Here is a 20,852-nt window from a genome sequence, read left to right as displayed (position 1 = left end):
CTACCAATGTGATATATGCCATCATGTGCCAGCAATGCCCCTCTGCCATGTACATTGGCCAAACTGGACAGTCTCTACGTAAAAGAATGAATGGACACAAATCAGACGTCAAGAATTATAACATTCAAAAACCAGTTGGAGAACACTTCAATCTCTCTGGTCACTCGATCACAGACCTAAGAGTGGCTATACTTCAACAAAAAAGCTTCAAAAACAGACTCCAATGAGAGACTGCTGAATTGGAATTAATTTGCAAACTGGATACAATTAACTTAGGCTTGAATAGAGACTGGGAATGGATGAGTCATTACACAAAGTAAAACTATTTCCCCATGGTATTTCTCCCTCCCACCCCACCCCCCACTGTTCCTCTGATATTCTTGTTAACTGCTGGAATTAGCCTACCTGCTTGTCACCATGAAAGGTTTTCCTCCTTCCCCCCCCGCTGTTGGTGATGGCTTATCTTAAGTGATCACTCTCCTTACAGTGTGTATGATAAACCCATTGTTTCATGTTCTCTGTGTGTGTGTGTATATAAATCTCTCCTCTGTTTTTTCCACCAAATGCATCCGATGAAGTGAGCTGTAGCTCACGAAAGCTTATGCTCTAATAAATTTGTTAGTCTCTAAGGTGCCACAAGTACTCCTTTTCTTTTTACAGATTTTAAAGTGAGGTCTACTTGCATGAAAAATCTTTGATCATACGCATAAATAGTACAAAAGTAACAACCTATTGGAATAATGCCTATGCTCCCTTGAAGAGAAATGGTAGTTTTTAAAAAGTACAAGATGATGGTGCTTGTATGCTTCGTAACATGGCATTGCTTTCTGTTTAATCTATTATTGTCCCATTCTCTTCATCCCCCAGCATGACTTCAACAAGTAATATTAATAAACTATTTGTGTAACAGTGGTTTTCAACCACAGGTCTATGGACCCTTAGGGGTGCGTGAGATTTCAGGGGTCCCCCAAGCAGGGACAGCTTTAGATTTGTTGGGGTCCGTGGCAGAAACCCAAAGCCCTGCCACCTGGAGCTCTGAGCTCAGCCACCTAGGGCTGAAGCTGAAGCCTGAGCAATGTAGCTTTGCAGGTGTCCCTGTGGTATGGGGCCCCAGGCAATCCCCTTGCTTGCTACCCCGAACGCTGGCCCTGGCTTTTATATGCAGAAAACCTGTTACTGTAGCACAAATAGGCCATGGAGTTTTTATAGCATGCTATGGGGGCGGGGCTCAGAAAGAAAAAGGTTGAGAACCCGCGTTGTAACAAACAAAACTTTGTCATCCAACCACTCAAATATAATAAATGTAATGTGATCTAAAGAGAGGAATAAGAAAATCATTTGTTTGCTCTACAGTTCTCCTTGCGTTTTATTTCTTGAACTTGTTTTGTATTTTATGACATCCATTTTGCCTTACTTTCATTTTACTTCATAAGAATACGCATACATAAATATATCTGCAGAAATAAGTGTGATTAACATGTATACCAAATTAAAATCTCAAACAATGTATGCAATTTTAACTTTCACAATGAGAGTGAGAAAGTAGGTTCAAATAGAAAAAATATAATTCTTTGTATTATGTTTTAAAATATGCCAGAGCAGTTAGCTTGGGAAAGGACAGTGGAAAGATTAGAAGTTAGAACACATCACTTGGAAAGACATCATGAAACAGGCAGCATTAATACTTCTCACTGCAGTGGGGCATACAATACCGTTTTTCCTATTCCAGCTAGTATGAACTCATGGGAAGGTAAGGTAGAGGAAACAAATTTAATGGGAATGCTGGAGTCAAATGAAAACATGACATGACATTCTGTAGCACTGTTTGGACAGGGACATTGTCAATGTTGCCATGACTAGAGTTGGAGAAGGCTAGCCAAGATACTTTATAAAATTTGGGAGGTTGAATAAGCACCATAAGGAAAGAAAATCAATTAAAACATATAGCAGAAGGCTCAGATCTGGGCACAGAGCAGCAGACAAGTTGCTAGCACAGTTACTGGATGTAAGCAATTGTATCTTTATAGAAAACTGGCATCCCAGGAAACTGACACTACCATTTTATGCCCAGACGCCATCTTATGGTCCACTGAAAATGTTTACAAGGGAAAAAAAAAACCTCTGGAAAATGGCAATTTTTAATTAAATTGACCACTCCCTCAATGTTCTTGAGATTTGATGTGATAGAGTTTAAAGTTTGTATAAAGCTAAAATTGTGTATGTACTTGGAGAGTTTAAGTACAATATGGCAGAATCTCATGATATTTTTAAGTCAAACTTCATCTTTCTGTAAAGGATCTCTGCTTTAGCACTTGGGACTCCATCTTTCATTGTTAATGACTTTTAGCACCAGTACAGGCTTTTTTTTTTTTTTAAATCTAGAGACAGAAGTAAAAACCCTTTGCTGTGGTAAAACTTAGATTTCAGTCAAGAACCTGGGGAAACAAAAGAATTTAACTCATTAAATTGGAAGATCAAAGGAATCAGATGAAATCTATGCTGTGGCCATTTTATATAGCCCCAAAACAGGGGGAAGAAAAATAATCCTTACTTAGACCCAAACTGGGTGGAAGAAGATGTGTTTACCAATTGGACATTCCTCGAAAAGGGGTTTGGGGGAATACTAGCAGGAGGATTAAAGCTATATTTTTATTCTAAACAGTCTCAGAATACTTTACACATATTAGTAATTCTGTGCCCCAACAAGAATCTCCTATGAAGTAAAACATTTATTATCCTAATTTTACACGTGTGGAGTGTGAGGAACAGAAGTTATGATACAATTTCCAAGTTTTAAAATTGTGGATTAAGGACCCAATCCCGCACTGAGAAATATGGACAGACCCCCGAATCCATGCAGACCCCCATTGACTTCAGTGTTTTTATTGCACGCTGGAGACCTAAGTGTCTTGGATAACATCACACAGGAAGTCTGTGGCAAAACCAGGATTATCCCCATCTCATAATGTCCAATCTTGTGCCTTAATCGCAAGACTGCCATTACCCAAACAATTCCTTGTTTAAACAAATGTTATGCACAAAAAAATTCAGACAGCCTCTCTTTCATGCTGCTGAAGTAGCCAAATAGCAGTCTATGAAATATTTTCATAGACCCTCCAACATACCAAATACACAACAGGATATTTTCTTCTGTTGTTAAAGAAAAAAAGATGTTTTTCGATTCCGTTACATACAAAATTCTGAACTATACTTCCGGAAAAAAGTTAGTGCACACATTAGTCACCTACAAAAATCTGAATGTCATAGTAAGCATGCTGCATTGTCCGTTTCTTTAAAAAATAAAAATTAAAAGAAAAAATGTATCCATTTGCTGTGTTCATGAAATGTTGTGTTGACATTTTACTACTGTAGCTAAATAATTCATAGATGTTCTCACAATGTATGTAATCCAGTCACATTATAAATAAAATCTTCAAATTGAACACCATACATAGTAATACAGCGCATACAAGGAAGCTGAATTAGAATTGCTATGGAAACCACAGCTTTAAATTTTCTGACTTGTATATGTAAAATCTCTATCATATTACAAGACCATATATTTTTGTTGTATTTAATGACTGAACAAGTAGATATGTGCTATACACATTAGAGTCTGTATGTGTAATTCCCTCTATGCTAGAGGATGCTTATATAGCTCCATATTTTTAAAGGCATGAAATATCAGAAACTTAAAGTATATAATACAAAAGGGAAGGGAAAACAAAACCAGAAAATTAATCTCTCTCTACTAGCATTTTAAATTATAATTTTGACACAGGTTATTAGTTTGTTTTTTTCCAGAAAGTGACCCATTAACAAAACAGTTTCACATAAAAAAAATCACAATTTCTCTGATAAAAAATGTAATTTAAATTCAATAATCAGCCAGTAAATAGTGCAATACTGCCATCTAACGGCATAGATTTAAATAATATAGTGCACAGTCAACATGGATGTTTGTTTATTAGAATATCAGCATGAAATTCTGCATCTTCACTTCAACATGTTAACTTCACAATGCATTAAATGAGGTCATGATTCTGTAAAAAACAAACTAAGGTGAGTAGTCCATTTGACTTCAGTAAATCTTTTTGCACAAGTGATGACTGCTCAGCTGAGTACAGTTTTGCAGGATTCAGTCCTAAATTTAAGTCAATGGGTCTACAACTGTGAGTCAAGATAAACATGTGCTTTGGTGCTTGCAGACTTAGGGTCACCATTATGGCCCAAGATTTGCTTATATCAGAAGTCTGAAGGGGGAGATCCAAGCTGTTTTTGAACTAAGAAGAAAATGTTAGACAAAGTAAAAAAAATTCTAATCAGAATATTTTAATTATCTGTAGCTCAAGAACAATTAGATTCACTTTCTTAAATTCTGCAGAAACATTCTCCTTTGTTTTAGGGTAAACAAGGCAACGCTCAGACCAAGCCATAGCTTTAGGAGGTTAATACAAGGCTTTATAATGGAAGCTGATTAGTAACGTCTCTCATTAATATGTAGGGTTGTTGTGTTACTAAACATGTTCACGTTTTTCTTACATTTATCTTAAGATTTATATTATGAGACTTTTCTACCCATTAAGGCAACAATTTATACCCATTTTTGGAAGGAGCCAAATTCCATATGTAGTTAAACCAGTGTTGCCAACTTTCGTGATTTTGTCATGAGTCATGATATTTCCTTTTTTTCTTAGTAGTCCAACTCTTGGACTCTGGGGGTAAATGAAAATCTCCCCTTTGTTTTAAATAAAGTTAAGCTTACAAGCTTCATAGCTGAGGGGAAAAGCTTAAAAACATAACTCTAAAGATTAAAACAACAAAAAGAACCCAAATTAAAATATACATCTCATGATTCTGGAGATCCTGACTCATTTATGAACTCTTGGGGTTGGCACTACTACAGTCCATATGCTGCTTCATAAATTTAGGATTATACTCTACCCTAAATCCACAATCCACTGATATCAATGGAATGATTGATCAAAGATTAAAAGTAGAATACGGCCTTTATAGGGCAATTCAACTTTCAGATATTATTCTTTGTTAAACTGCGTTCACCATTGTTCAGTGGGAAAATATTTTCAGGCCAGGACAACAGCTATTTCTTTCTTGTATATCTTTCCTTTTCCTATCCTCCTTTCCCTATTTATCTCTATCAACTCTTTTTTCACGCTTTCTTTTCAGGCAACAACTCTAAATTCCTCTGTGTGTGCTTCATTTTCACCCATCATTTCACCATCACAGCCGATAGAATGACCAGCAGTTAAATAGTTAATGATGACATGTAAACAATTACTAAGTGTCAGAAGTAATATTCTAATTAAATTAATGGGAGCAAAGAAGATCTCGACTCCCAGCATCATAGCTTCACACTGTCTGCAAACTGAGGACACCACCACTATGTATCAGTTACTATGAAAGCTAACCCTCACTTACTTTTTTTTAAATGAAAGCTTTGGTTCTGAAGAATCTGAATATACCATGCTGGTTTCAAAGGTGCATCAAATAGACTGAATTTATGATACTACTTCATATAAGTATACATCTGAAGGACTTTGTAAGAAACCATTTCCTCCCAACCTCATTCTGGCATATTAATCACTCTTCACCTCACAGATACATCCGAGTGGCTAGCTTTCTCTGTTCTACTTAATAAACTTACATTTTTTATTCGAAGTTGTCAATACTTAATTCCTTGTAGTTATTTTTGACCGAATCTTTCAAAACTAATTTGTCTCTCTCTTCAAATAGACTTAAACATTTTTCTTTTACACGTTCATAGGTATCTTTATTGAGAAACAATATCTCAGTGTAACTATATCCTCAGCAAAAAATGAAGACACTAGAGCATCAGCTAAAGTACAACAGGAAAAAAACTTGAAAACAATTACCCCTTGTCTAATAACTGATGCTTACAGAAATTAAAACGCTAAGTTTTATGTAATAAAAACAAATGTATTAAAACAGTGTAACTCCTTAAAGAGGACAATATAGTTTTTTTTCTTGATGCACGTGCTTATTTCTGATTAACGTTAATGGCACTTATATGCCCTGTTTAAGATGGTAGCAGACTTAAAGATATAATATGCCAAAGTTTGGAAAATAAATGTAGAGTCAGAAAGAACCACTAGATCTAGTTGACCTCCTATTTATCACAAGCCATACCACCACCCAGCACTTGCCTATTAAACCCAACAACCAAAATTAGACCCCATTATTACAGCCCACAGGAGACAAACTATTACATGCCACAGATAGAGAAGAGAAGGTGTATCAATGCCCATGGCCCCTGCAGTGGCAGCAAAGTGAGATATACTCAGATAATCCTGGCAATCAACTTGCACTCCAGGCTGCAGAGGGAGACGTTTAAAAAAAAAAAAATAAAAAAAAAAAATCACAAGATCACTGCCAATTTGACCTGGAGGAAAATTCCTTCCTGACCCCACATATAGCAATCAGTATATGTAATATCGATCTATGACAGTCTGATAATAAGTCTGTCAAGTTAATTTTTCATTAACAACATTTATTATTGTCACCTTTGGTGTTCATTACAACTTCCATTTCGTAGCAGGAACGGATTAAGTCTGGGAAGCTGACATAGGGCCATCAAAGGATTATCAACATTAAATAGTTCCACTCTGGTAGAGCAATTGGGTTGCTTTCAGTAGAATCGTTAACTTTTAACAAGCCTCTGCACAGCAACCAACAGGAAGGTTGGAGCAAGGAATATTCCCAGCAGGAAGACAGAAACAGAAAAGGTGTCAGAGACTGCTTTTAAAATGGACATGTTCTCCAAGCAAGCAGACCATCCCATCAATACAAACAGACATCACAGCTGGAGGAGTGGAGGCAGGACAGGCTTTGTCTACCTCCAACAACACTGATCAATCCCAAGAACTCTCAGTAATAGTAAGGACTCTAAGGGCAGGATTGCTTCAGGCATCTATTGTTTTGCACAGATCTGTAACTCTTTTATGCTAAGGGCATGTCCACATAGGGGACACTCAGGTAAGTTAAGGTGAATCAGCCAAAAGGCATGAAATCAATGTGCATAAAATAAATGTTTCCACCACCATCACCCACGCACACACACCCCTGTAGATGCTTTCATTCAGGAGTAAAGTGGAATTAATTTGCTGTAACTTAATCCAGTTTAAATCGGAAAGTCCCTGGGCAAGCAAAGCACTCATAGTAAAATGTGTATTTTAAGTAGTTTCTTTGGAGAACCTGTTTTCCTTGCTTGAACAACCATGTGGTCCCTGACAAAGGAACTGTAAACCAGAGCAACCACAGCTAGGTGGAAGTCTGGAAGAATGTGCAAAGTGGCTGGAGAAGTTAGGAAGGTCTCAACATTAATTTTGGGTCCTATCGCAGTTGGACTGCAGAGACCCTCATCCCAGTAACGGTGCCAGACAAGAGGCCTAACCAGGAGACCCTCAAATGGAAGCAGTGACTAGACTCTGCAAATGCAGCTGGATTTGATGCATGTAGGATTCAAAGGCGGACCCAATTATAACAGATCAGTGGACTGTCCACCAGGGGGACTCAGCCAGGATTGTGACAGTACCTATTCCAAAATTTCAGCTTTTCTTCTATTATGACAAATACACATCCATAACCATTTGGATTTCCCCCCCACCCCTCAATAGAAATATCTTTTCATTACCTGTATTTCTAGAAGTTGAAATTCCATCTGAAAAGGCAGTGAATAGCAATTTCCTGATAATCTGTGCTTCTGTATAGTTTTGTTTCCAGCTATAAAGTAGGTGTAAATATTTTAGATTTCTGATCACATTCAATAATTATTCTGTCTCCCCATTAGCAAAAACAATATTAAGCTATAAACTTGAAGAGTGGGCAATGTATGTTGTACACAATATAAATCATGCAATTAACCATGTAAGTGAAAAACTTTCCTACCAAACTGATTAGAAAGTCAAATTACATCTTCAGTGTATCTCCAGCCATATATATATAGTGGCAACACTCGGTCTTCTGTTATAACCTTGTAATACCATTGACTGTAAAACCAAGAATCATTTGGCAGTATGTATAAACATCACAGAATTCCATTTACCATCAATTACTGTGCTAGTGTTTTATCATTTCAGAGCACAAGTTTTTCTGCAAATGTTGAATGCTGAATTACAATCTGCAACTGCAAACAAACTGTGACAAAATGCTTGCAATGTTACTAATAGGCAACCAAATGCTTACTTTTTTCCACTGTTTCCTTGGAGTAATTTGTGAACCAAATGCCAGTAAATTTCATTAAAAAAGAGAGGTCAGATTCTAACCAATCTAGTTCAGCTTTCAGATCTGGTGGAGATTCATGTCGTTCAGATTCTCCTTGGAGTGATTTTCTAGAATTGAAAAGATCCATTAGCAATCACCAGGGCACAGAGAAACCTTTTAAAAAGAGCTGCTCTAACATGTTGATGTGTGAAGGTGGTTCAGAAATGTATTATGATTTCAGTTATACTTTGAATTCAGCGGCACTTCTCATGTAAGTTCTATTCCATGTAAATACTTTATCTTCCCTGCCATGTACCAACAGGCTAGTGGTTACGGAAACCTCTCACATTGACACAGGAGCATTCAGTAAAACAAGTTTTGGCAGCTTATCTGCATCTTTCCAGTTATGATAATCAAAAAAAAAAACCATTTGCTTCAAGAAGATTGATTTAAATGTATAATTACAAAGTAAAATATGAGTCAAAAAATTAGCAACTTGTCAGGATCCCAACATAAAATTTAATATAGCAAATCACTGCTATCCTCATTTTTAATACGGAGGTGCAGCATGCAACAGAGAGTAGGCAACAGAGCAGTGCATGATAGAATCTGTGAACTCCACAAGTTGTACTTCCATATTAAAAAGGGCAGCCACAGGTCACACTGTAAACTTCTGAAGGCTACACTTCAGCCACCACTAAACTACCAAGTGCATTTCTCAATACTTCTGCTTCTTTTATTGCTAAAATGTTTACTTTATAAAACAACACGAATGGGGGTGGACATTTAAACCTAAAGAACAGTGCTGAACATATATTCAAAAACCAAAATCAATCTGAACATATAAAATACATACATTGATATTTGTATCTCTTCATCAGAATAAAATGTAGATTCTTGTTTGTTTTCAAACTTCTGAGTTAACATTTCAATTTCTTCTTCCAAAGAATGAATTTCATCTTCATAAACTTGATAAATGTCACTCTCCATTTCTCAGATTCAATGTTACTAAAATGATACAAAAGGTTGTAAATAAGTATATTCATTTTAACACTATTAATGTTTGATCCTATTTAGTGATTCAAAAACTATGAAAATATATAGCAATACAAGTTTCTCTCCCCTTTTTAAAAATTACATGATTCAGCTCACACAGCTTAACAATTCTGAAAACTAAATATTTTAGATACGAGTGTTGTTGACTAACAAATACCTATTTGACAAACTTTAATGGTAAACTAGCTACAGAATAATATTAAAATCAAAGGAATTGTAGATACTGAGCCATACATTCCCCTCTACTATGAGGTTTAGAGGAAAGCAAATGAGTTGAGTTTTGTATAACTGAAATCAGTTGGAGTTTTGCCATTGACTTCAACAGGCACAGGATCAGGCCCATACTGAAGTGGAAAAATCTATGGTGCTATCAGAAATGGGAACAAACTAATTACCCTAAGACTCCACAGAAACCCCTCTTGGACTCACTTTAAGACTGGGGATTGGAACATTCTGCAATTAGGGACACATCAAAGCATAATGTCTGCTCCTTCTAGGCTGCATGCTGTCATTAGGTGTTTGTTTTATAAGCAAAAAAAAAAAACCAAAAAAAAAAAAAAAAACCAAAAAACAGGATTGTAGTTAATCCTGTTGAAAGCATACTAAATTCCCATACAACAGCTTCCAACTCTTATGCCACCCTATGAGTTGGGCTAACACAGAGCAAGAAGGGAGTGGAGGAGACAACAACCTGATGAGGGGTCTAACTTTGTGTGTTCTTTCCTCATTCAGGATTTTTCGTGAAAGGGAATAATAAAACCTAATGCAACCAATACACAACCCTGTAGGAAATAATTGGCAATTCCCTATGACCCTTTTAATTTCCACCAAATTTAATACTGGTCTCATTTAAATACACAGATTTCATGGTAGGTTCCAAATCTAACTTAACAACAACTTAATGTGCTTAACCACCCACTCCCTTCCCTACCGTTGGGGCGTAATCCTGGGTCTACTGAAGTCAACTGAAGTTTTGTGATTGACTTCAACAGATCCAAGATTTCACCCCAACGGTAGGGAAGGGAGTGGGTGGTTAAGCACATTAAGTTGTTATACTGTGGCAAAATATTTAAATCAGCAGTAACAACTGATAGAAGACCTACATCAAATATGGCAACCATGTTGAGATTTGAACAGTTCACAGCTCTAAGTGCTCTCTGAACCAAAGAAACTACTTCAGTATTTGACTCTTACAATAGCTTGTCCATCAAATCAGCAGCAGGCAACAAAGATACAATAAAAGTGTCCACATACAAAAGCAGTTTAATTTCTGGAAAAACTAAAAATTTCGCCAGCTTCTTACGCACCAAATTCAGGATTTATAAATTTGAAAGATAGTTGTAGTTATCACAAAACTCAATATGGATAATTCTATGGATAAAAATGGTGAATTTTATTTTTATTGAATCTTTAATGGTTTTATCTCAATTGTGTTCTTTCAAACCTAGTCCTTTGTTGTCTACATATGTTTCTGTTTGTACTGAATCTATATTAATAGCGCTGTTTACCAGCAGTTTGTTTCCTAAACACAGCTCAACACTCTCTAAACCAAAACATTTCTGTTGCCTGCCAACCTGTGTTTCCAAAAAGAAAAGGAGTACGCATGGCACCTTAGAGGCTAACAAAATTTATTGGAGCATAAGCTTTTGTGAGCTTCATGATGAAGTGAGCTGTAGCTCACAAAAGCTTATGCTCCAATAAATTTGTTAGTCTCTACCACAAGTACTCCTTTTCTTTTTTGTGAATACCGACTAACATGGCTGCTTCTCTGTTTGTTTCTCATATGGGCTGCAAGGTCAGCAGAGGTAACACACACACTGGGTGAATTAATTCTGATGTTAATGTAGTTGCACACCAGAAATAAACTGGGCACATCATGTTTGAGAATACAACAAAACAGTTTAATGTTTACATTTTTCAGAAACAGATGAGTATGTTCTCTGCTTATGTTTAAATAGAAAGATTTTCTTTATCAGTGTACAGCACACAATGTATTTCAGATATAAGTATGCACTTTGGAGACTGAACTATGCGAGCACATCTCTTCAAAACAAAAGACTCAAAATGAGAATAAAACACAATGTACATTTTTTAAATGCTTAAGTTTCCAAATCATTAGCAGCATGTATGTTCATGAAGTTTAAATGTGTGTCTTTCATATACCATCTGATACAAATTCCTGAAGTTAAATGTTTGCTCTCCAACACCTACACTGTCCTCCCTGAACAATTTCAAGAGGTCGGATCACAGATTAGCCTACCACTCAAAATTTTGTAGGAAATAGGATAATTGATTTTCAGGTGTTTTACTCTAAATGATTTGTAATGTTGAATTCTAAAAATATTGCTCCTAGAATACACAGCACCCAGACAGGTCATTTTCCTTTTTGATGTTAATCTATTGTATAGTCAAATAACTATCAGATACAGATAATTAAAGATAGGAGTCTCTTAACTTATAAACCCAAAAGAAAATATACAAGTGCCAAGCTCCCAGCCCTGGGAGCCAAAACCACAAATGGCTAGGGATGTGGAGGATGCAGGCCCGAGTCTCAGGTAAATCTCACAGACATTTTGCATTGGTTGCTTGTTTTCAGGCAGACAGACCGGGCTCCAAAGAGAAGAAACGGGGTCAGCTCCCTCTGGCAGCAGACCCTTCTCCCGACCACTGCGCTTGCCTCCTGATAGTAGGCCAGAGAAAGGTTCAGGTCTGTCTCTTGCTGATCAGACTTGGCTTCCCACTCAGGCACCAGGAACCCAATATGACCAGAAGGGAGGAGGCAGAGCCCTCCACGAACTATAAGATTCCTCACTGAGTGATGGAGAAACCGTCTATTAAGTACCCTGCTATCCAGTGGTTAATTTTTGTCAGGACTTGCCTGGGCAGAGCCCCCAGGACTTCTGGGCTTGGCAATTCATAGCCCCAGCACCTCTGGGCTTGCGGATCAGTTATGAATATAAAAAAAAAAATTGCTTGAGCGCCAGACACCTAATTGCTGCAGCCCTAGCGCCTCTTTCACGATAAATTCACCGCTGCAGCCCCAGTTCAACAAACCTTCCCCCCATCCCAGCCTCCCGTGAGAGGACAGAGGGGAAAACTTGACTCCCAACGGCAGGGAGCGCGATGACAATACCACAGGGGGTCGAGCCTCACCTGCTGCCCTGTGCCTTCAGGCCGCGGTAAGGCGTGGAACGCGCGCTCTGGCGCCGGCGCTTCAAACCGCCCGCCCAAACGAACGCCGGCTGCTCTGCGGGCGATACCACCGGGCCGCCGGAGCAGCCCAGGTCATCTTTCCCAGGCCACACGCACACAGCCGGCCAGGGCGCCAATCACACGCCCCACTCTAACGCCGAGCCTCCGGGCAACGAGCCCCGGCCTTCGTTGGTTGGTTGGTTGGTTGGTTGGTTGGTTTTCCGGGCGCTGCCCCGAGTGATACCCCCGCGTTCTGGTCCCTGTGGCTGAGCCCAAGCCCGACTTGCGCGAGCCAGAGATGTGTCCCAACTATACCCGGCCGGTTAGGAACAGTGAGCCGCTGGCGGCTGTCGTATGCGAATAGGGTTTTAACGGAAGTGGTGGGGGCTATAGACACTAGGAACCCTGTTTTCCAGTGTGTCCCGGAAGCGGCGGCGGCGGGGGGGGGGGAGGTGAACAGAGGCGCACCCAGAAAAAGTGTGTGTGTGTGTGAGAGGAAGGAGTCGCTGTGTTTCTTGGCTGGACACGTGCGGTATGTGAACCCGTTGTGTGCCCGTCCACGATCAGTGTACTCCGGGAAATCTCCTCGGCGGGTGGCTGAATTTCTAGCTCGGAGGTCACGGCTGCTGCGGTGACCTGGTCAGGAGTCTGGGGCCCGCGTCGAGAGGCTCTTTAGAGAGAAGTCCCGGTAGAGAAGCCACCGAGACTGAAAGGGGTCTGGGGGCCTTGTTCCGTCCCGGGGCTGTGGGTGTCCCCTGTCTCTGATTTTCGCCCCAGCGCTCCCCACCCTCCTCATTCCTGGGCTGTGGGGGCCCGAGCCGCTGTCCTCCCCCCTCCTCTCCCCGCCCTCCACATTCCCCGACTGATTTTTTTTTCCAGTTCAAAGTTGGCACAATGTAGCGAAGGTAGTGCGGCAAAACTCGTACAACTGAGGGTTTTGTTACCTCTGATGTTTGGATAGATGTGTAGTTTTCTCTCACACGCACACACATACCTGTTTTTTTCTGGCTAGATGTGTCAACCCTGAGCGGTCTGAATATAATGGACATTCCATTACATTGAATGGCAGCAAATCTAAAAACTGATAAAAGGAAAAGTTTTTTATTTGGTGCATTATTAGCCTAGCAGACTCTTAGAAATAAGTTGCAGGGCTGGACGTTTCTCTAGGGTGTTGAAAAAAAGTAATAGGATATTTCTAGTGACAATGAGACAATCCTCCCCTATACGAGTGTGGAGTTTTTTAAGTGTAGTGTTTGGCAGGAACATTAACTGTTAAGAGCACGGTTCTCTAACCAAGGGTTGTAGAAAGAAACTTCTTCAATGGGCAGGTTATTCAATAATAAATAATTACTCTTGCCAGGGTTTCTTGCACCTTCTTTGAAGCATCTGGTGCTGGCCACTATGAGAGGAGTCTGGTCTAGATGGACCATTATCTGATCCAATATGCTTATATTTAGGCACTTAAATACAGGTGGCTTTATTTTCAGAGGTGTTGAGTACCCACAAATACTGTTGTAACTAACATGGGGTTATCCATAAGTGCCCAGCATATGTGAAAATCAGCTTACTTTCATTTAGGTGCCTAAATATGGACTTAAAGGCTCATTTTAGTTATTCTAGCACTAATAAATTCATAGCAAAGTCATCTAATATAATAATCAGGTAATTGGTTTGCTATATTAATCTGATATCTAGCCTTTTTCAAGAGAATTAAAAGTAATTCAGGTAGTGCTTCTGCCCTGAGGCTCCTGATGGTAAGTTTTGTTTGTTTTGTTTTCCAGTTACATTTTACTATTCTTTCACATGTTTTTCTCTCCACTATTCTGCGAAAGACCCAGACACGAATGATGGAATTGACTGGTTTATCATACAGAGTGCTGTCAAATGTACAATTTAAACAAACTGGAAAAATACTATTCTTCTCATGTTTTTCAGTTATGGTAATTTTAGCTGTTAATTAGAACAATAATGTAAGATACTTAAGCTATTTTCCTTTGTGTTATAAAAATATTTGGGCTTTTTCCCACAAAAGGAACAAAGAGGAGTGCTTTCTGATACTATGTCTTTAAACTTATTAAATGTTCTATAAAATGTTTAAAACGAACAGGTGGGGCAGATTGAGCACCTGATTAATTATGGTATGTTTGTCAAAACAACTCTTACAAATACAGTCTGCTTAGGACTGATATGTCAGAAGAATGTATAGTATTATCAATACTATCATTGTAGGTTTTCTTGGTCACTTAAGGTATGTCTACACTATGAAATTAGGTCAATTTTATAAAAGTTGATTTTATACAGTCGATTATGTGTGTCCCCACTAAGTGCATTAAGTCACTGGAGTGTGTCCTCACTACCGTGGCTAGCATCGACTTACGGCGCAGTGCACTGTGGGTAGCTATCCCACAGTTCTCGCAGTCTCCGCTGCCCAATGGAATTCTGGATTAAGCTCCCAATGCCTGATGGGGCAAAAACATTGTCGCGGGTGGTTTTGGGTACATATTGTCAGTCGCCCCTCCCTCCATGAAAGCAACCGCAGACAATCGTTTCGCGCCTTTTTTCCTGGGTTACCCGTGCAGACGCCATACCACAGCAAGGATGGGGCCCTCTTGGAGATTCAGTCCTGCCTGGAATATCATACGAGCTGGAGGCTTCTGACTCCAGCTGCTCTCCCAGCTGGCAGCACCACGCAGTCACACCTACCCCAGCCTACCCCTTGCTCCCAGGGCTCATGAAGCCTGGACAGTAGTAAGGAGCAGTTCAGCTATAGTCTGAGCAAGTGCAGAATGATGGTAGAATGTGCCTTTGGACATTTAAAAACTCGTTGGCACTGTTTGCTGACTAGGTCAGACCTCAGCGCAACCAACATTCCCATTGTTATTGCTGCTTGCTGTGCGCTCCATAATATCTGTGAGAGTAAGGGGAAGACGTTTATGGTGGGGTGGGAGGTTGAGACAAATTGCCTGGTGTCCAATTTTGAGCAGCCCGACACCAGGGTGATTAGAAGAGCACAGCAAGGTGCACTGCGCATCAGAGAGGCTTTGAAAACCAGTTTTATGACTGGCCAGGCTTCACCGTGACAGTTGTGTGTGTTTCTCCTTGATGCAAATCCGCCCCCTTTGTTGATTTTAATGCCCTGTAAGCCAACCATCCTCCACTCTTTGAAATAAAGTAACTATTGTTTTGAAACCATGCATTCTTTCTTTATTAATTTAAAAAAAAATGAGATAACAGACAAGGTAGCCTGGGTGGGGGAGGAGGGAAGGACAAGGGCACATTGCTTATTGTAGCCACACTACAAATCAAAACTGTTTGAATGACAGCCTTCTGTTGCTTGGGCCATCCTCTGAAATGGAGTGGCTGGGTGCCCGGAGCCTTCCCTCACCTCGCATTCTTGGGCGTCTGGGTGAGGAGGCTATGGAACATGGGGAGAAGGGTAGGTGGTTATACAGTGGATGCAGCGGGGGTCTCTGCTCTTGTTGGCTTTCCTGCCGCTCCAACAGACGCTTCATCATGTCCGTTTGCTCCACCATTAACCTCAACATCGCATCCTGCCTCCGCTCTTTGTGCATTCAGCTGTGCCCTATCAGTGCAGGAGGACTGCATGAGCTCAGAAAACATGTCATCGCGAGTGTGGTTTTTTTCACCTTCTAATCTGGAACAACCTCAGGGTTGGAGATGATGGGGGAGCGTAGAAACATTCTACACTCTACGATTCTGGGGGGACTGCATGGTCACCTGTGCTGCTGAGTTCACCACGGTGACCAAACAGGAAATGAAATTCAAAAGTTCCCAGGGGTTTTCCTGTGTACCTGGCTAGTGCATCGGAGTTCAAAGTGCTGTCCAGAGCGGTCAGAATGGAGCACTCTGGGATAGCTTCCAGAGGCTAGTACCATCAATTTGCATCCACACTACCCCAAATTTGACCCAGCAAGGTCGATTTTAGTGCTATTTTCCTCATTGGGGAGTACAGAAGTCGATTTTAAGAGCCCTTTAGGTCGACGGAATGGGGTTAGTTGTGTGGACGCAGTCATTTTTAAATCGTCCTAATGCGGCTAAATTTGACCTAACCCCGTAGTGTAGACCAGGGCTTATACTGAGTTCCTAGTGTTAAACCTTATGATCCATCAAATGCTCCTAGATCAATTTACCATCGGGATGATCAGAAGCCCTTGTACTGGACTCTTGTCCAATAACTCTTGTTATTTTAACCTCCTTTTCTCTACTTGATATATTCCGATTGTTAAATAAATCATATTCTGTTCTGAATAAGCTGGGTCACAGTTCCCAGAGAAGATTTCATAGTAGGGACCAAGTCCTGTTGGACCTGTTGAGTTAATATGGTTGAGAAGTGCAGGTTTAGGTCCATCACTTGGAAGTGCCCACCAAGTGACTGAGAAAGAGATCACAGATGCAGTTCACCCCATAACCACAAAAACCATTTATACTGATTTTTTTGTTGCCTTTTTACAGAAAGATAAAACATACATCCTAAATGAGACAGTCTGACTTTTTAATATGGAGAAAAAACAAGTTTTAAAACGTTTATATGTTGGAGGACTTGGCCATACAGTTTCTGAGACTGAACTGCAGGAAAGATTCAACAAGTTTGGAAATGTTACAGATGCGGAAATTGTTATCAGGAAAGATGAACAGGGTAATATTTTCATTTTGCTCTTTAGAAGTGTAACTGTTCTTTACTTCAACTAGTAATGGAAAATAACTTCAATTTCAAAACTACTACTTTTTCTGTAGAGAACACATGCTTCAATTTTAAAAACAAAAAATTACAATTTTATATACAAAAGTAACCAAATGTTTCTAATTATTGACCAGGGAACCCTATGAAAACTTTTGCTTATATAAACATCAGTATTTCTGAAGCAGATCTTAAAAGATGTAAGTACACAAATGATATTTGTTGCAGTTTATTTTAATCCCTGTAAACTAAGGATGTAACAAATTACCTGAACCTACTCAAACCCCCATTGAAGTAAAGGAGATAGGTTTTTTGTCTTCATCTATACCTCTTAATTTCCCCCTCTCATTTGCTATTTCATTCTTCAATTCTATTTAGCTCAGTTAGTTTAGGAATCAGTGTTTATGGAAGATGCTCTTCCAAATAATGTATTTTATTGAAGTATCTGTGTTTTTATGTTACGGGGTGCAGGCAGTGGTCTATCAGAATAGCCTAGTGGGTTGGGGGTGGAGTGTATATGTTAGCCCCTTAGTGAGAAGGTTTAGAAAATGAGCTTAAACATATTTTGTTCTCTTTGATACATTGATACTTGTATATGATGTTAGAATTGACTGAGACTAAAGGGAATAAAGAATGTTGGGTTAAGCAAAGTTTATTTTCCTTAAGGAGGTCAGTTTTAACCCTCTTAGAATGGAAATACAGATTCCCAATCTTTTCTGGTAGTCAGATGAACATTACAAAACTGCAACTCCTGTGTAATCTGCAGTAAACCAGATGAGATTATTTCAGCACAGTCATCTGCACCCGAAGGCTAGGGTTGATAACGTACCTTTGAAAAAGGACAAGGGAAATCTTCTTTTAAGGGATAGGCCATCTGGTTTAAACCTAATTAAGAATCAGCTTAAAACTTTGTGCTTCCTTTAATCTATTTACATGGAATAAGGGCTTCCCTCCCAATCTCCATCTCCCAGTATTGCCAATGTGTCTGCCACTGCTTGTAGGATCTGTTGGGAAGGAGGGGGAAGAAAAGTAAATTCTATTTGAAGATAGTGTGAATGGACTGGATAGAGTGGTGGAGGGAACCTAAGAATGTAGATATATCTGAATTTTTGAATCCTTATTTGGAATGAGCTATTTAATCTTTTAATTTCAGAGTGGTAGCCGTGTTTTTTTTCACTCCATGCATCTGATGAAGTGGGTTTTAGCCCACGAAGCTTATGTCCAAATAAATGTGTTAGTCTCTAAGGTGCCTCAAGGACTCTTCGTTGTTTTTGCTAACGTTTCAATGTTTATTTATCACTGGCTAATTTACTGTTAGTCAAAATAGAGTTTGGATGTTGACAATATCTTGTCTTTTGTTTTCCATATTAGGCCCTAAACTTGCTACCCGTAATCAACAGAGTAGTCTAATTGGGTGCAGGATCAGTCTCATAATGCTTCAAAATATAAAATATAGCAAAAAGCATGATTAAAACCTTACTTAAATATTATATACATGGGTAATAAGCACTTTCTGTCTAATGCTTGTTTCCTAGGTATGTCCATTTTAAATAAAACAAAGTGGAAAGGTGGAACGCTGCAAATCGAATTGGCCAAAGAAAGCTTTTTGCACAGGTAATGTTAATATACAAATGTATATTGTTGCTTGTTGAACTACTTTGCCACATATTGTCAAAATATATATATAAGGCCCTACCAAATTCACAGTCCATTATGGTCAATTTCATAGCCATAAGATTTGAAAATTGGTAAATTTCACATTTTCAGATATTTAAATCTTAAATTTGACAGTGATGTAACTGTGGGGGTCCCAACCCAAAATGGAAGGTGGGTGAGTGTCGCAAACCTGTTTGACGGCGTCATGGAATTGCCACCCTCACTTCTGTGCTGCCTTCAGAGCTGGACTCCCAAAGTCCATTGTCATTTAAGTGTTTCTTGAATGGGCACTTACTGAGAATAGTCCTTTCTCAAGAAGCTGACCAATTGCTTCACTGAGGCTACCTAGAATCAAACTCATTGAGATACAAGTACATAGCCAATATTCATAACTTCAAATACAAAAATGATACACAAATACAGACAGCATAATCATAACCAGCAAATTACAACCTTTCTATAGATGCCTTACTTGACCTCCTTTGAACAAGTTTTGGTGCAACTATAGGACATTGGTTGCAACAATGATCTATACGGTCACAGTTCATGTCAATAACGTGTCATACCCCTCCCTGAGCAACTGTGCAGGATATGGATAAGTCCTGTCCCTCCCCTGCCCAGCAAGAGCTAGAAAACTCCTTTGCTGGGGCTCTCCTAGGAACAAGGGTACATCGGATTTCATGGGGAAAGAATTATTTCAAGGTCCGTGATGCTTTTTCATGGCCGTGAAATTGGTAGGGCCCTATATATATATAATATATAATTTTGCTAGAATTGTGCAAAATACAAATGAACCAGTGTCTGAATAATTCATCCTACCAACTTTAAATGTGCATGTCCTGAGTCTTTTCCCTTTATATTTGTCAAATACTACATTGAGTAAACTTTTTGACAGCTTGTGAGTAAGAGGGCTCTAATTAAAGAATGCTCTCCTATAATGAATCTGCAAAAGCCACTGGATATTGCTTTCACTTCAAATCCAAGTAAATGGGATTTTAACAGACTTAATAATAAAGAAATAACTTCTAAGAAGATAGCTTGCGTACTACAGTGTTTTGTATTTTTTATACTTGTTATTTTGCCCACTTGGCAGTTTTCCCTTACCCTTTTCCTATATGTTCTCCATTAGCTGCTTTAAATGTTTATTTTTCATTGAAACTGATAGCATGCTGGTACATTTGCAGCATGCTTATCATACCTGCTATATTCATCATCATAAAAAAGTTAGCTGGGTGGAGGCCATGTTCCTGGTTTTAATGGTAATTGGCAAAACGTATCTTTGATATGTTTCACATTGGCTCAGAGTGAATGGTTGTCCAGAAGTGTGAGAGATCCATCGCTGATGATGGCTTTACACACAGATACTTTTTTATTTTTGCTTTTATGTCGTGGCAAGCTTAAACCATGCACCTCCTGATACAGATTGGCACAGGAGAGACAAGAAGCAAGATTGAAGAAGGAAAAACCACATACGGATGGCAAAGGAAATCTGTTGGAATCACTGAATAAAGCTGGAGTTGTGAATTTTCATATGAAAGCAGTGCCAGGAACAGAAGTACCAGATCATAAGGTGTTGTGGGGTATCCATTCTGTTGAGTTAAGAGAACTGCATCAGGCACCGTTTTATTTAGCTTTCTAATAAGCTGTCTTCACATTAAGTTTACTTCAGATTTGTATATTTGATTATAGGAGACAATACATACAGAGTGACAGAATAGCTATGACTCGTACAAAATAATCCTTAATTTTATAATCCTTATAAAATATGAGCATAGACATCAGTTTGTTTTTTAGGAGGGGATAGATCTGGCTATCTTTGCATGTGTGTATTGTCATTTAAAGTTCATAGCAATGTCTAGAATGAACTTTTATAAAATGTGCTCATCTTGTGTATCAGCTGCCTTATACAACACAGTCATTTTGGGTCCTGTGATCAGTAGGACTATTCACAGTGCTCAGCGTTGAGTACGTGTATAAATTGTTGAAGGATTATAGCTCATATTGTAGA

At 39.1% G+C, this 20,852-nt stretch overlaps 2 protein-coding genes across 7 annotated transcripts in view; one reads left to right on the top strand and one right to left on the bottom strand.

Annotated features, from left to right (window-relative positions):
- LOC119859060 (centromere protein P) overlaps window positions 1-12,866 on the bottom strand; it is a 327,648-nt gene extending 314,782 nt beyond the window's left edge. The window contains exons 1-4 of one of the 2 annotated variants that reach the window (XM_038410702.2): window positions 12,451-12,866; window positions 9,098-9,249; window positions 8,224-8,369; window positions 7,673-7,761 (exon numbers count right to left, since the gene is read on the bottom strand). In XM_038410702.2, coding sequence (XP_038266630.1) covers window positions 7,673-7,761; window positions 8,224-8,369; window positions 9,098-9,231 — 369 coding nt within the window. In that variant the 5' untranslated portion in view covers window positions 9,232-9,249; window positions 12,451-12,866. The remainder of the gene's footprint in view (window positions 1-7,672; window positions 7,762-8,223; window positions 8,370-9,097; window positions 9,250-12,450) is intronic. The other variant, XM_038410701.2, reaches the window with a different exon arrangement.
- A 21-nt stretch (window positions 12,867-12,887) lies between these two features.
- The window catches only part of NOL8 (nucleolar protein 8), a 29,257-nt gene continuing 21,292 nt past the window's right edge, over window positions 12,888-20,852 (top strand). The window contains exons 1-5 of one of the 5 annotated variants that reach the window (XM_038410536.2): window positions 12,888-13,021; window positions 16,963-17,146; window positions 17,326-17,388; window positions 18,724-18,802; window positions 20,267-20,414. In XM_038410536.2, coding sequence (XP_038266464.1) covers window positions 17,008-17,146; window positions 17,326-17,388; window positions 18,724-18,802; window positions 20,267-20,414 — 429 coding nt within the window. In that variant the 5' untranslated portion in view covers window positions 12,888-13,021; window positions 16,963-17,007. Of the gene's footprint in view, window positions 13,022-16,962; window positions 17,147-17,325; window positions 17,389-18,723; window positions 18,803-20,240; window positions 20,415-20,852 lie in introns of those variants that run through there. The other 4 variants (XM_043518838.1, XM_043518839.1, XM_043518836.1 and 1 more) reach the window with 4 other exon arrangements.

Source organism: Dermochelys coriacea, chromosome 7, assembly GCF_009764565.3.
Source record: "Dermochelys coriacea isolate rDerCor1 chromosome 7, rDerCor1.pri.v4, whole genome shotgun sequence".
In the NCBI taxonomy this organism is placed as follows: Eukaryota; Metazoa; Chordata; order Testudines; family Dermochelyidae; genus Dermochelys; species Dermochelys coriacea.
The sequence above is the reverse complement of the archived record's forward strand: the minus strand, read 5'-3'. Positions and strand labels throughout refer to the sequence as shown.